Here is a 16,158-nt window from a genome sequence, read left to right as displayed (position 1 = left end):
CCCCAGGGGAAGTGGGAAGAGAATTAAAGGGGAAAAGGGAAGGAGACTAGCAGGTTGAGATAAGAACAATTTAATAGTGTAAAAATAATGATGTAATATATAATGACAATAATATATACAAATGAGTAATGCACAGTATAATTACTTATCACCCAGTGATTAGTGCCTGTCCTGTCCCAGTAAATGATTCCAAAACAGGCAAATCCCAACTCCCCAATCCTGGATGAGCGAGAGCCTGAAAAGAGAATGAGCAAGAGACAGCACTCAGAGTCCAAAAGTGAGAGCCCTCGGAAGAGCAAAAAGCCCTTCTTTCCAATCAACTCTCATGTCTATACTGGGTATGACATTGCATGATATGGAATACTTCATTGGCCAGTTCAGCCCTCAATAGCAAGCCTAAGTTCAAATCATAAGGGGAGTTGTGGGCCCTTTGTCCCAGCTATGCTCCCCCCCAGCCCTGTTGTGCTCCTGCACACTGGCAAAACATGAGAAGCCTGAAGTCTCAGTACCAACTGTAAACATCAGTGAGCTATCAACGTTCTTCTCATAACGAATCTCAAGACTAAAACCAAACACAGAGCACTTCTAGCTGCTAGAAAGAAAAACTAACTCTGTGTCAGTCAAAACCAGGATACAAGGGCAGAGTGATGCCCCCTCAGAGCAGAGGGCCAAGAACTGAAGTTGTTAATGTGCTTCAAGAGTCATCATGCAGATCTGCTACTGTCTCAAGGTACAGAAAGACACTTCACATACCTATAACATGCTATGTCTAAATGGCAACTTGGAAAATAAATAATACTTGATAGCTAGAAATGAGCTAGTTGCCTAGGAAATCATAGCAAAGAGATCCTAGCTGAGGAAACAAAGAAAAAGGACTGCCAGACATGGTGGAGGCAATCAACAGCCATTCTTAGTAGCAGTTTCCCCACAATATTCCTGTTGAGATACACTTTGGTTCAGCCATACATGGACTTCTTTTGTTCTCCTGGAGCTATGATGCCCAAAGGAATATGGTCAGTAAGGGGACTATGAAAGATCTCAAGAGTTACAAGTAGTATCTACAAGAGAATTACTGATTTAGGGCCCCTCCTTTTCAAGTTCTCAACTATAAAACCTACCTTAACTATTGAAGAAGTACCAGTAAATTCAAACCTTAAGTTCCCCATAAAACATTCTTAAAAGAGCCTTATATATGATATATATCAGCAACTATCTTGCTAGGGATCTGGCTGTGGCATAGCCTCAAATAGACCTAAAATCAGTCTCATCTGGTAGAGTGAAAGTTACCAACCTTTCTGAGTAAGTTACACAACTTTCCCTCTTCTCCTTTGTCCTTCCTTGCACCCTTTCCACTACCTCTTAAGGCAAGACCACACTTGTTTCTGTCTGCACCATATGGCCTGAAGGTAAGCCTAAAGTAGCTTGAGCCAGAAGTGTCTTCCTGGATCAGATCTCCTAATGATCCCTGCTTACTGTGCTTCGGCTTGTCCTGCAGAGCAGTCTCATGAACTAGATTCCCTTCAAATAATAATGAAACAGAAGATTCAGTCTGAGGAGGCCGCTTATACGCCCCAGCACTAATGAGCATTCAGTCCAATAGGACAGACAAGAGCTAGTCTGGTGAAGAATTCAAAAACACACATAATGAGGATGCTGAGTCTCCAGCACTGTCCCGAATGCTCTATAGACCTGCTATACTGGAACTTCCTACCTCATGTAGACAAAGCCACAGAACCGTGTTACTAGCACAGCAGCATTTATTAGCTTGAGCTCTGCTCCACGCTTATGGATTAATAGCAGTTGTTAAAATACTGGCTGTGCTAGGGAAGTGAATGGCCATTTTTTTATCACACCTGCTGTTTAAAACCTTGCTTCAGACAGATGTTGACACCTGGCTCAACCATCATCTCAGTGACATGGATAACTTCATGTCAGTTGAGCGAGGTTAAGCAGGATAACTTAGTCTACCCGAATCTGTGGTTTAGAAGAGGTGCATAAAGTAAATTCTTCAAATGAAGCCAAGCGTAAGTGAAATACTGGCTATGATGCCAAACTCCACAGTATCTAGTGCTGACTGAAGATACATGAAAAGAACATGGCTGTACACGTTTCCAATTTCAGCTGCAGAGAGTAAATTTCCAAAAACTTCCAAAACTCATTTGCATCAGGAAACAAAAAGCTTATTTTAGCGATATGGGTACTTCATCTTTCTGGATGGCTAGTAGTACCTCTAAACACCATAGAAAAATATGATAATGGAAGCAGGTATCATGATAACAATCAAACAAGTAATTTCTACACTATATTTTGCTTCTAATGGATTAATTTACTCCATGTTTTATGTACATATAGTGTGATTAAGATGCAAGCATTGCCAGGCTGTTACTGTTTCTCTTTGATGCATCATTGGTAGTGACAAAGTGAGACAACACTCAACAAAAAGAAAGTTCAGTCACTCGCTCCTCCTTAGTCAACGTCCTTTGTTTTCCCTTGCAATTCTTTAAAATATGCCCTGACTAGATCATAGCCTCAAGTTTTGCCTTTATTGGTCCAGGCCGATTTCATTCTTTGGCTGAAGAATAAGACCTGTGATCAAGTCTCTGCGATTACAGTGAAGATGCGCTCTTGAATCTTCATTGTAAGGTTGGCTCCCTAACAAACTCTCTCTCAAATGTACTGCAGCAATAACAATGTTACCAAGTGCCTTCTCGGGCTGGACATATGGTGCTTTCTTTTTCCCTTCCTGTAAGAAAATAAGGGGATAGATCTGGATAAGACCAGTATTACTATGGCTCACCACTTACTTTATTTCTTCCATTGTTATCTGGATGGTAGAAGGCTTTAAGACAGACTTAGCTTAGATAAGGGAGATTACTGCCTGCAACTCACCCTCCTTTCCCTGATTCCTCATGCTGCATCACTGAGTGCTTATTTATGGTATTGTGTTGTGAAAACAGCAGCTCAAGCATACACAGGATGAAATTCCACCTTGTGTCAGTGCCTCCACTTTGATCTACTAAAGCGGCATGTTATTTCTGCAACTTTGATCAAGTGTGATGGGCTGGAAAGCAATAGCTAAAGTCATAGTATACATTGTGTACAACAGTCAACATTTCTTCCACATTCTTGGCATTTGTCTCTGAAACCATGTACAATATGATTAAAACAAGGATGTAAATGTACGGACAAACAGTCTTGCTTCAGTATACATGATCACATCTCATTAGCTTCAGTATTAACTACTAGACTAGACAGCTTCTTAGATACATACACAGGACAACAGGATTTTTCCATCCCCTCCTCCACAAATTTCACAGTCAGGGCATTATATGCAGCAGAAGCATGGAAGCTGAGCTATGGCTGTCATTTGCTGAGATACTGCAAAAATGCATTGCTGACACAAGTACATGCAACCCTGTTTACCAGAGCAGGAGCTGCATGCACTCAGCACTGCTGGAATTCAGGCCATTCAGCTACCACGGGGCTACGTGCCCAATTTTGCCTTAAAAACTGTTCTGAAAAGATACTCCAAAATCAAAGTGTAGTAAGAACACCATGTGGTTAGGTAGCTCATCACCTACAAAATCCAAACAGTAGTGAGTAAAGAAAAAGAGTGGAGGCATGGGAGGAGACCAATTGTCTGTGCAATTGCAGTTTAAGCACTGTACGGATTCTAAACTGAACTGCAATCTGCCTATCACTGCTGGCAGGGACTGTAACCGTGCTAGTCCTGAACATCTCTGTAGAGTGGACAGGGTTTCATTTCGTCTGCAGGGTACCTTAAAAAAGACAAGTTACGCACTGGAATTCCAATCATTGTAGTCTGGAGTATGGGAATGCAGTATATTCTCAGAACAAAGAGCTGAAGGAGGTGATTCTGCCCCTCTCTTCTGCTCTTGTGAGAACCCACCTGGAATACTGCGTTCAGCTCTGGAGTCCCCAACACAAGAAGGACATGGAGCTGCTGGAGCAGGTCCAGAGGAGAGCCACGAAGATGTTCCAAGGGCTGGAGCACCTCTGCTATGAAGACAGGCTGAGAGAGTTGGGGCTGTTCAGCCTGGAGAAGAGAAGGCTCCGGGGTGATCTTATTGCAGCCTTCCAGTACCTAAAGGGGGCCTACAGGAAAGCTGGAGAGGGACTTTTTACAAGGGCGTGTAGTGGTAGGACAAGGGGCAATGGCTTTAAACTGAAAGAGGGGAGATTTAGATTGGATATAAGGAAGAAACTTTTCGCTCTGAGGGTGGTGAGGCAGTGGAACAGGTTGCCCAGAGAAGTTGTGGATGCCCCATCCCTGGAGGTGTTCAAGGCCAGGTTGGATGAGGCTTTGAGCAACCTGGTGTAGTGGAAGCTGTCCCTGCCCACGGCAGTGGGGTTGGAACTAGATGATATTTGAGGTCCCTTCCAACTCAAACCATTCTATGATTCTATGAACAAATCTGGTGCTGCAACTTTTCCAGATGTTCAGTCCATACTGTCACATCTTACTCAAAATAAATCCCGTTCTTTTGTCTGCAATAGCAAGTGGGTTTAGTTAAGCACAAGTGCACACTGAAGTAAACACCCTGTGAAAAGAATATTCAGCAGGCTGTGAAATAATGATCAGCTCTGCAGTTCCCACCGGAGCATGAAAAAATCTTTAAACATCCTTTAGTTTCCATAGAACAGCAGTTGTCTCTGCTACTCAGGCTACAAACAGCTACAACCAGCAACCTGGAAAATGCAAGATTCTCATGCAGCACCTGATCCAGAAATATCCAGATAGGGAAATCAATTCACCTTTGAAGTCTGTAAGAGCAAGATACAAGAAAAAGATACATATATGCAGAGTATATTTGTAGTTCAACTCAACTATAACCTTATCTTCAGACACAGCTGACAGTAATTTGCAAAAGGAAAAATGTTTACAGAAAACTTTGTAACAGAACAGACCATTTTTGAGCTATAGGCAGCCAAATATTGGATAAAAATAATTTAAAAATCTTTGTATTGCCTCTAAATAAAATGTCACTTAGTAAAAAAGGACTGGAAAACAAACCAAAATTTGCAAAGTTTCCAAAATATTATGGCGATTTTATGATACATGAAAAATGTTCAGATTAAACCAAATAAGCCAAATAATTTGAGACAAGTTTTATACACAGAGACTTTTTATCGCTATCTAACATGTAGCCTACCAGAGAAAAGACAAATCATTGCATGTCTTACACAGTTCATTGTGACTGGTTTGGTAATAGCTCTGCTGATTGAGGATATTTAGGGAAATATTTCTGCTAACAATGCAACAAAATTACAATATTTATATTGAAGTTTGTAATGCTAATACAGCAATACTTGAGGCTATTGGGATTAGTTTAATTTAATCAATTGCTAATATTATTTACAAAATTTTTCTAAATTTACAAACCGGATTTTCACTTGTTGCAATTTCTCCTATTATCTGAAATTATTATATGTGATACTTAAATAGAAGGAGTTTGCGATGTGCACCTGCATCTATGCTTGAAAGGCCTACTGAATTCAGAAGTGTTCCACAGTCCCTTCATCACTTTCACTTTCTCTGTTGCTCTTAAATAATCCAGCTTCCATAATGCTTACGCTTCCAACAAGCTGGGAAGTTATCAGTCACTTTAGACTCTGTTTAAATGACTATCTGTATTCAAATCACTTAATTTAGTAAAATTAAAATAATTAAGTTATCATCAATAGTTTCTGCTAAGAGAAATCTCTCCAACAGTGATGCTTTCATAGGTTGTGTAAATTTAGAAAGAAGGCAGAAAAGACAGCTATATGACCAAATAAAGCAGGATTTATTTGTGCTGTAATGCGTATGGTAAGAAAGAAACTGAAAGAAATTTTCTTCAGCTTGTCCTCTGCAACACAAGTGGCTTTGACTATTCTCACCCTTTGAAAGCACAGCTGCATTACAAGCCTTTCAAGAAGGGAACTGTTCAAGAATGGATGAGATGGATTTATGCCAAAGCATTCTCTAATTATGCAGACCATTATGCATCACCAGCACATCCCTCCACATGTGCAAAAATACAGTGCCTTCAGTTATACACGGATCAGGCTGTTCAGCTAGTCTTCAGTAATGACATTATTTAGCTGCTAATGAATTTAAAGTAAGAAAAAAAACGAAAAAAATCTTCCATTTCCGTGCAACATAGCATCAAGAATTGCAAGAAATAATGATATATACTGCATGGGAACAGGTACAGGCATAGCAGTAAGATCAGGCTGTCTTTTTTATCTAAAATGAAGCTGCAGAGAGAGCTACATCCTGGGCCCAGGCTCAGCCACTATGTAGTATGCAATTTATATTACTTTCACACACATCTTTTATCTTAGCAGCTTCCTTCAGACAGCTATCCTCATATCTACAGAGCATTGACTTACGTTTATTTTCAACCCTTTATTAAAGTACTGCATGTGTTTCTAACCAAGCTTTAGGGTTTTCTCCAAGGGCTTCTGTTGTGGTAGGATTTTCATATTTAATCACTGGAAAGCAGATTTCTCCTTATAATGGGCGTCCTGTGTCTTCCATCTGGAAGATTACATCAGGAGCATGGCTGGCTGTAGACCACAGCAGATTCTGTACACATCTGAACCCTGTCAGCTGTAATTTCACCCTTGTATCTCAATTCTTGTGGTAAATTTAAGACAGCAGAAGCTTCCTTTACAGAATTCTGTACATGAGACAAGTGTGTCCCCAGAGAACAGAAGCTAATTGATTTGATGCTTAAAAAGTAAACTAGAGCAGAGGCTTTGCATTATCCATAAATCTCAAGTCTACACGAGAAAGTCAGATGGATAACCTGCTAAGCCTTTCCCATCCCTCTTACCAACCACAAGAAGTCAAGCAGGATGTGCAACCCATATGCTCCTTAAATTAAGACCACAGTTTTGCATACATGAGACAGGCTGGGAGATCTTTGCTCTGTAGATTCTTTTAAAGCTTCTTGACTTATTTATGAGGAGAAAAGAAACACAACTTGTACATTTACATCACATACCTGCATGTTTTCAAGTAAGGCCTAAGGGCAAGTGCTTTCATTTCAGCCAGCATATAAAGAAAGCTTATTCCTTTGTGGTTATATTTCCCAAGGTTGATTTTGTAAAATGGAGCTTATTGAATTTTAAAGAAAGGATTATGGTAGAAATATTTTTAAAGGTCTGTTTAAAATGAAAGATAAAAGGCAACTAGGTATGACCAGCCTTGTTCTGTGTAGCAGATTTTAAGCTGTACTGTGAGGCCATAAAGCAAAGATGAAAATTTGGCATTGCTATGAATCAGCCAACTCCATTATGCTGCTTCATAACTGGAGGTTAAAAAGCTCCATCGCATACCTCACTAATTATGTATTGCTACCTCAAGAATTAGAGCAGGGCAATCATGCCTAACCAGTCTGGTTTCAAAAATACCCTGAAATATTCTGGATTCTTAGAGACAAACTGCATTTGAGCTTTGGGAATACCTGAAGACATACAGCAGTACAGAAACAAAACTGTAACAAAATTCTTCCGTGCTTCAGCAGATACCTTCACAGGCCATAGTTGTGTCTCTGCAATATTCCCTTTCACATCTACTTACATTCTTTTGCTGTTCCTTCCATTGTTCACTTCTCAGGAATCTTCTATTCACTGGTCCTTTCCCTTTGATTTTATTGCAAGTGCTCTTTCAAAAATGCAGCAACTGACAAAAATACTGTCTCTTCACTGCCCTCTTTTCCCGATGCTTTTTGAACCCAATTAGAAATTTCATATGGACGATTCTAAGAAGTGAAAAATTGTTGCAGAACTGACAAAGATAAGCTTTACAGTTAATGGCCATATTTCAGTTACAGGTCTATCGCTGAAGTTTAACTCTCCTAAATTGAAAAGTTAAGTTGAAAAGTAAATTTGGTAAAGTTGGTAAATTTGGTCAGTTGAAAAGTAAATTCCACGATCATAAAATCCGAAAGGGAGTAAAAAGCTGATTTACACTTGAAGTTGTGTGAAGACAGAATAAAAAAATTCCACTATTGAGCACTGAAAAGAACTTTCAAAATTGTTATAATTGTTATCTTTCAATATACATTATGATTACTAATATTTTGAATTTCAGATTACGTCACTAAACTTAGAAAAATTTACTCAGCTGTACTAAAGACTGTATTTAGTGACTCGACTGCATCCTGGTCACAAATGAAGAGTTGCTGTATGAATGACAGTTTTCTTACCCTCCACATCACTGTTAACCCCCTCAATATCTTGTGTATCAAGAGCAAAGTATGGTTGAATCTTTACCATGTGTCCACTGACCTCAGTTAATTTGGGCCATGAATACGAGCCACAACTTTGTTTAAAAAGCTACTTGTATCATTATTTTGAATTTGAGTGGATCAGTTTTGGGAAGCCTAATGCTTACTCCTTGATTCTACCTAGTGCTGTATCACTGTCACAGGAGGCACTGACTTTACGCTCTCATGCATTCTCAGAAAACAAGACTGTAGGGCACAGGCTAGCAAGAGAGAAAAGGCCAAAAAGATTTTGGTCAGCATGAATTTTTTGTACAGTGGTTTAGCTGCAGCTACACATAATAAGTCAGAAGTATTGTCTTACTTCCAAAGGGGAGCACTTCATAGGAAGTAACCAGAAATACCTGGATCCAGAAAAGACAAAAAGATTAACAGCATCAACAATGAAAAAAAGCACTTGCTGAATATTGACCAAACAGGCAACACATCTAACACAGAATTGAAAATTAGATTCCAGGCATTAGCTGTTTCCACACTGTTTATCTTACAGTAAATCCATGACTTCTGCACTTGTTTTGTAGGGTAGTCTGCTATTAACCAAACCAGCTTCTGTATACAGCACAGGAGCCAGTTCAATATTAACTCCTAGAGCAGCAAACACCATTCTTCAGTGGCATCTCCTGGCCTTTGGTATGGCTTGCAATCTCACTCTTACAGGTAACTAGAATGGGAATAAGCATCTAGCTAAGACTGAGGGACTCTGGCATAAGTTTTTGTTTAATTTCAACATCTATTCCGAAAGAACTTCTGCTATTGTTTTCCTCCTCCTCAGCTTTCCTGTTTTACTTTGTGAAATTTGGATCAACCAGTTACACGATACCAATCGGATACAGTAAGAGGACAACTGCAATTTCCAAAGTCTGTAATCAGGGACCAACTCTGGATTGAGTACCATATGCCATGCTAGATGGATGAGAGCAGAAATTATAAAAAAAGCCATGAGGTGCTAAAACCAGTTACAGCTGTACTTGTAAGACAGTGAACTTGCAGCTGCATTTCTTAACATGAAAGGAAATTGATCTGTTTATCAAACAGAAAACACAAGCATACTTACAGCAATACAGATAGCCAGAAGCTGTTACAAGTGACAGATGCTGTTCTCAACTGTCCTTCAAGCAGGCATGCTGCATTTTCCTGAGTGAATAAATGCAATTTGGTTTTGCCCCCAGTATGAAGTAAGGAGTTTGAGTTTCTTCTCTGGAAAATATTAACCCTAAGTAAAAACTGCACTTACTGTTCTAGCAGGCTACCAGAGCTCTAGAAATAAAAGAAAACATTGGGAAGATTTTTAGGAGGTGCTGAAACGTTTGTTTTGAAGTTTTATTACAAAAATATATTTGCAAACATACAAAATTCTGGATGAAAAAAATGCTCATTCTTAAACATTTATGCAATAACTTAACAACTGCAAACATACATAGGTGCTATAAAATTCATACTATACCAAAAACGTTAATGATGCAGTATCTACATTTATTGACTTACAATTGTTCTTATTCCCAGTTTCCAGAAATCTTTCCTGAAGCCCCCCTTCCCCATGGTCTTCATACTGAAAGAACATGCAAATGGGTACAACCAGTGCATCCACAGAAGTGATAAAACTCAGAATTTACTAAAAGCACATAATGTACGTAAAAAACCTAACTAACCATATGCCCATACACTGAATGGATAAAAATAAATACACCACCAAATAAGAGATACTGCAATTTTTTCCAACTTGAAGTGAAAGGAAGATATTGCATCTTAACATTTTCATAACATTGCCAGACAAAACTGAGGTGATACATATTGCACACATTCCTCCTGTTAAGATATGCTGTACAAAACAACCCAAGTACCTGGCAAAAAGGTGGCTGATTTGTTTAGAATACTTTTAAAAACAAGAAGTTCCAAATTAAAGTTTGATTTCAAAAATATTTCAGAAATTACATCAGTGAGTACAGATGGCATAATGGGTTTCAGAAACATACCAAAATGAAGCAATTAGAAATGCAAGCAAAAATGAGACACATCCAGCAGCGTTTAAATATTATATTGAGTAATTATACACAGAATTAAATATTTTATATGAAATCAAGATGAATCACTTTTTTTTAAGCTTTATTCAATCATTCTGCAAATCTTGTTTAATTTGGAAAGATATACTGCTTCCAAGTTAATAGCTGTTAGGCACCTTTCATATAAACTTTGCATTATTAAATAACAGCAGATAAAGTCTAACTACAAAACTCAGAATTTTGATTTTCCTGAACAATTCAGCAGCTGTAGGTTTTAAAACTGTCTTTGATTAGGTTTGAGTTTGGTGTTTGTCCTTTTTTTTTTTTTAAAGTGACTTAATGCTAGCCACAAAACACATGCTTAGATAATACAATTAATTTGAGAAGTAAAGTCTAAACTAGTAATCTTTTAATTCTCAGAACGAATAGATAAAAATCCCATGAAGCCAGTAGTAGGTTTGTTGATTTTGTTTTTTTGTGGGGTTTTTTTTTTCTGTTTTTGTTTTTTTTAAATCACTTGAAAACAGTCACAATAATTTTCTGTGATGACCCATGGTAACTCGCCACACACTAGTCATCCCTACATGTGGCTAACATGAATCAAGCACTTTTGACAAGCTGGTAATTTTAAATTTACACAAAAAGTTAATCAGGAAAAAAAGTTGTTAACTAACACAGACCACATGTAAAAAAAAACCCAAACATTTTTACACTGTATTGGAGCTTGTGTTTTACAATGCAGCTTTTCACTGAAGAGGTTTAATCTGCTAAACCCCCTACGCTGGCACTTGTCATAAACCGCAGTCTGTAACTCTGCGGTGCACTGGATGACACTCAGGTTGGTTCCAGTGTCTGTTGGCTACATGTAGAGAGGTCAGAACACACACGTGCAGGTATTCCAGATAAACAGGTTTGTTTGTTGCCAAAGTACCTGCCTAGTAACTATGATTTCAACTCCGTTTCTCTTCCAATTCATTTTGAAAGGAGGTGGGGGGGCAGGGGGGAGAGTAAACCAAGACTGTATTGCTACTAGTACACTGCAAAACCAAAGGAAAGTAAGGATCTGCCAGCTGCTTGTGGGGTTCCTGGACAGCTGGAAACAAGTTAAAGATATTCAAAGTAGAGTCAAACTCTCGTATCAGCGTTGCTACTCTAAACAGTATTACTTCTGTCAACTGTACGACTTAAGAACTCGAAATACAGTTCCTTCCTGCCGTTTCTATAGATCTTTGGATATGACTGTATTTAGCAAACAGTAAAAATACACATTATCAGCTTCCAATATTTCTACTCTTAGAAACTTCTATCAAATCTTCCTTTGAAGAAACTGGAAGCTGTCCATAAGAAGTGAGAAGTTATGGACTTCATCTTTGCTAAATCCTGATAAAGAGCAACTATTTGGTTTAGGCTATCCAGTTCTGTTCAGAGGAACTGCTCATTGGTTTGTTCCTTTTAGTGAAAGTTTTTCTAAAAAACCCAACAAAACAAATTAGTTTAGACCTTAGATCTAATTTAAGTCTCATTGTTTATGCACACACACAGCATTATAACTCTGGAATTTACGTAGGAAGCTCCTATCTTCCGAAACAAGGCTGAGTTTATATTGCTGAATTCAAATGCTACCATTAAAGCCAATGTATTTCTTGATGAATGTGCACAGCATTAGCATCTTTCCCTGAATCTTGCACATTTTTCTAACAAAATACTATATATTTTAACCAGAAACACTGAACTCAAAGGCTGAGAAGAGCTTTACAGAAGGCAGGTAGTGCTAAACAAAATATATTTTCCACTACAAAGCTATGAAAAAAATCCCAAAAAATAGATCAATAAAAACGTAAATATTTGTTGTATCTAAAACATACCGATTTGTGAACAAGTCACAATTAAAGCTCAATTACTAGTTTCCAATGAAATAATGACCATGCACTTTGACTACGTCAACATTAACTAATCCTTAGGATATATACACATACATATATGTTTTAAGAAGCCAAACAATTTTTTTTCTTCATATTTCAATAGTGCTTAAGGGAAAAGAAAAAAGCAGTGCATCATAACTCACTACAGATTATCTTTTTCCTCAATAAACCAAAACTTCTCTACTGGAAAAGCATCCTTTAAAACTACTATTGCTGGAAAAAGTTGGGACCTGAAGTCTTATTGATTTCCTTTGCATGCCTTTAAGAAACAAATACAAACCATGGGTAAACCAACACAGCAGCATAAGAAACTACAATTAGAAATTTTCTGATTTAAAACGGGAAAGCATCCAGTTAAATTCTTACCTTAGTGAATTACTAAATCACATATGAGAAGCAATAGCATTTTAATTAGATAAACTCCAGACTATGAAGTGTGAACTAACAATCTGGGGAGAGAGTAACAGAAGAAAAGCATGCATTTGTTCCCCATCTGCATAGTTTTCAGCACTGCAGTTCCAACACAACTGAGGAATGAAAGACAACTATGACATGGTCCATCCTTAAGCTAAAAGGGAACTAAAGTCTTTAAATTACATCAAACACTGCTGACAGGAAGAGGGTCTTCCAGTGGTAGTCTCCTAACTATAAATTTAAAACAAGAGAACTTCAACACACAACAGAACTGCTCTGTTCCTTAAAAAAAAAAAAGAGAGATACAATCACTGAGGATTTTGCATATTTCAAACTTTGCCTTTTAGGAGAAAATGGCCTTACTCACTTGGATAACTGTCTAACGTCAGCGACCGCAGAAGCAATAAGATTAATGGACTATTTAAAAGATGAATTTATGTGCATTAGCTAGAGACTGTCGATGTCTTGTGCAAATCACATCTTTTAATCCTTTTGTTAAAGATTTAGCTCCAAAGGCCTGGCTTTGCAGATCTGTTCCTTTCCCACACCTGCCAACTCAATCACAAGGCATTTTGGTCTCCTTTTGCTCAGTCCTTCAAACTGGAACTAGGTTCCCACAACTGAATTTTGTCCTGGTGTGGTGTAGTGTACTGTACTATGTATTTGCTGGTTTAAATAGTATTGAGTCTGTAATCCCTGAACAGTGAAGACAGCTAGGAATGAAAGCCAGAGCAAACATTTGCACGTTCACTTAATGCTAATGAGAGCTCAAATGCAACTTAAGTCCCCTCCCCAGTAAAAACAAAGGTTTGCTGGTGATGATCACAGTGAAAACTTAGATCACTTCTGAGAACATTACTTTCGTAAGTATTTAAGGAATAGTCTTTCCTAACAGGTTCAAATTCAAGACATTGAAAACTAAATATTCTTTTACAAAAATATTAGTTTTATAGATGAGGCATAATTGTTTCTAAAATGTATATATTTTACGTAGATTTAGCTTCAGTTATAGCTTAACGTTGTCTGTGTTCTTGTTTAGGACTTGCAAGTAGACTTCATGAATAGTGCTGAGAAAACGGGAATCATTCTGCAGGGAAAAAAAAACAAACACATTAGAAACATGAGTAAAAAGATGCAAAAAAAGCTTAATTTAGTGCCAGTGAAGTTGTGCATAAGGATTCCTTCTAGGGCTATCTGAGAGTCAAGAGAAGGCAACCTAGCTGCATACTTGTACAAAAGGCAATCCTTTTTGGACAACATACAGGCTTTGAACCATGCAGCTGATAAGACAGCTAAAGAGATCACCAAGCACACTGGATGCTCAAACAAATGCAACGGGAGTCTCTAGGTTAGCCTTGGCTACATAATTTCACTTCCCTCTGGAGTCCAAACCTCAGTCTCAGACACAGAAAATTCCATCCTGTGCACAGGCTCCCAAATAAAGTCCACCTGAGTGTCAGAAGTAATGTCATTTCTGTCAGACCAGCCTGAAAGGGATTGCCGTGTGTTACACAAGAATTCTCATGTCAAAGCATGACTGGGAAGTGAATTAGCTTAATCTTTCAACAACATTTAGAGGTATTTCTTGAGTATGATTCCTTCAAATGACAAGTTTACAAAACCAGCATCTAATCTCAAATCTAGCTTGAAAATGCAATATTCCTTTTACAAGATCTGCACAGCAAATCTGGTATCCTGCTTGGGAGTGCTGTGCAAGTACTCCCATGCTCCAGGGTATGCCTATACCCTTTTGGTCTTCATTCAGCTATTTCTCTATATTAACCTGAAAGAGGGTAGATTTAGATTAGATCTAAGGAAGAAATTTTTCAATCTGAAGGTGGTGAGGCACTGGAACAGGTTGCCCAGAGAAGTTGTGGATGCCCCATCCCTGTAAGTGTTCAAGACCAGGTTGGATGGGGTGTTGAGCAACCTGGTGTAGTGGAGGGTGTCCTTGCCCATGGCAGGAGGGTTGCAACTAGATGATCTTTGAGGTCCCTTCCAACCCGAACCATTCTATGATTCTATGACTAAGAGAAGACTGGAGACAGATATTTCAATCAGCTCCTTAAAGTCACCACAATGATGTTTTCCAGACTACTGGGTGAGAATCTGTGCACTATGTCCCTAATGAGAAAAAGACTTCTGGCAGTTAAGCTTAGTTGCAAGACTTACAAGTAAGCTAGTTTAAGTCTTTAAAGAGGAAAAAAACATAAACATCAATACACAAAAAGTTTATCCAAAAAGGAACAACACAGATAAATCAGGCAGCCTAGCTAATGATGGTATCTGGTAGTAGCCCTTTGTTGGGAAGATATTGCTTGTTATTTTTAGACTTGCATTTTGGGTGTAAGGTCTACTAACATCGGCGCGGAGGGGGCAAGAGAATCCTGAGTTAATGAAGGTTTGTCATCCACGGCAACTTCATCATGACATTAGAGGCCAAAACCATCTCAATGCATAGCTACTCCCAACATCACATATTTAATTCAGTTGAGCGGTTTAGTCCCTAGAAATAGCAGAACTAGAACCCTGCCATTCCCATTTCAAAGATGCATACTTCAGTTAAAGATCAGGACCAATTCTAGGGAACTGGAAACAGGAAAGCTTTCCTTGGGAAAGCAGGAACACTTACAAAGACAACAAAACCAACCCCCCCATCCCCATACTAGGGCTTCTACTAGTGCAACTTCTCCCTCACTAGTCCACATGGATGTGAAAGGACACATCTGACGTACAGCTCTGTCCTTCTAAGTCCTTCATCTCGCAACCAAAAGGAGGAAGTTGTGCCATACTATGTGTGCAGCGTGGAGTATCTACTCCCTCCAGCAGAAAGGAACGACTTTTCAGGGCAAAAGGAGTTACAGGGGTACACAACTTCTCAGTACTGGATACTGTACTTGGAATCCCCTCCCTCAGAAATTGAGCTCTGTAAAGACAGGACCTTTATTAGATGTATCAGTGCTTCTTGAAGCTGAGACCTACTGAGAACAGTAGGAGGTATAGGCTGAATTTCTGTTGTTCCAAGTGTTAAAGGCGAAGAAGAATTGGGTTTGCTCTCCACTTCTGTAGCTTTTGTAGATGATTGCTGAAAAACACTAGGAGACAGGAGGATTGAAGGCGCTACTGTAGTTGTGGCTGTAACAAACTGTGGAGGTGCAACCTGTAAAAGAACAGAACATTAATAAGCACCGTGTCTGGTAAGAATAAATGCTGTTACAAAGGCTGAAGAGACAAGTGCAAAAAACAAAATAAACGTAGCCACTATTATTCAGTCAGATATTACAGAATAGCTGCTCTTAATGAAGACATATCTACCTACGAAGATTAATATCAACAGTAATTCTCATTTTAAAAGCTGAAGGAGGCACAAGTCTTCAATATTCTTGTATGCAGACTCCTTCCTCCTCGTGTAGTTGCTACCTTCCAGAATTTTTTAAACATAACACGGAATAAAAGATGAGCTTTTCATCTAGGTAATCAAAGGAACCTGTAGTTGTTTTGAAAATTATTATTTTCCTTAGGAGT

At 38.6% G+C, this 16,158-nt stretch overlaps 1 protein-coding gene across 2 annotated transcripts in view; it reads right to left on the bottom strand.

The window, feature by feature from the left end:
* Positions 1-10,598: 10,598 nt before the first annotated feature.
* DCP1A (decapping mRNA 1A) overlaps positions 10,599-16,158 on the bottom strand; it is a 36,627-nt gene continuing 31,067 nt past the window's right edge. For both annotated transcript variants that reach the window (XM_086619019.1, XM_086619021.1), the window contains 2 exons: positions 15,575-15,793; positions 10,599-13,720 (listed from right to left, as the gene is read on the bottom strand). In XM_086619019.1, the coding sequence (XP_086475145.1) occupies positions 13,640-13,720; positions 15,575-15,793 (300 nt within the window). In that variant the 3' untranslated portion in view covers positions 10,599-13,639. The remainder of the gene's footprint in view (positions 13,721-15,574; positions 15,794-16,158) is intronic.

Source organism: Tauraco erythrolophus, chromosome 12 (genome assembly GCF_009769465.1).
Source record: "Tauraco erythrolophus isolate bTauEry1 chromosome 12, bTauEry1.pri, whole genome shotgun sequence".
In the NCBI taxonomy this organism is placed as follows: Eukaryota; Metazoa; Chordata; class Aves; order Musophagiformes; family Musophagidae; genus Tauraco; species Tauraco erythrolophus.
Note: the sequence above shows the minus strand (reverse complement) of the source record. Positions and strands in the feature narration are given on the sequence as shown.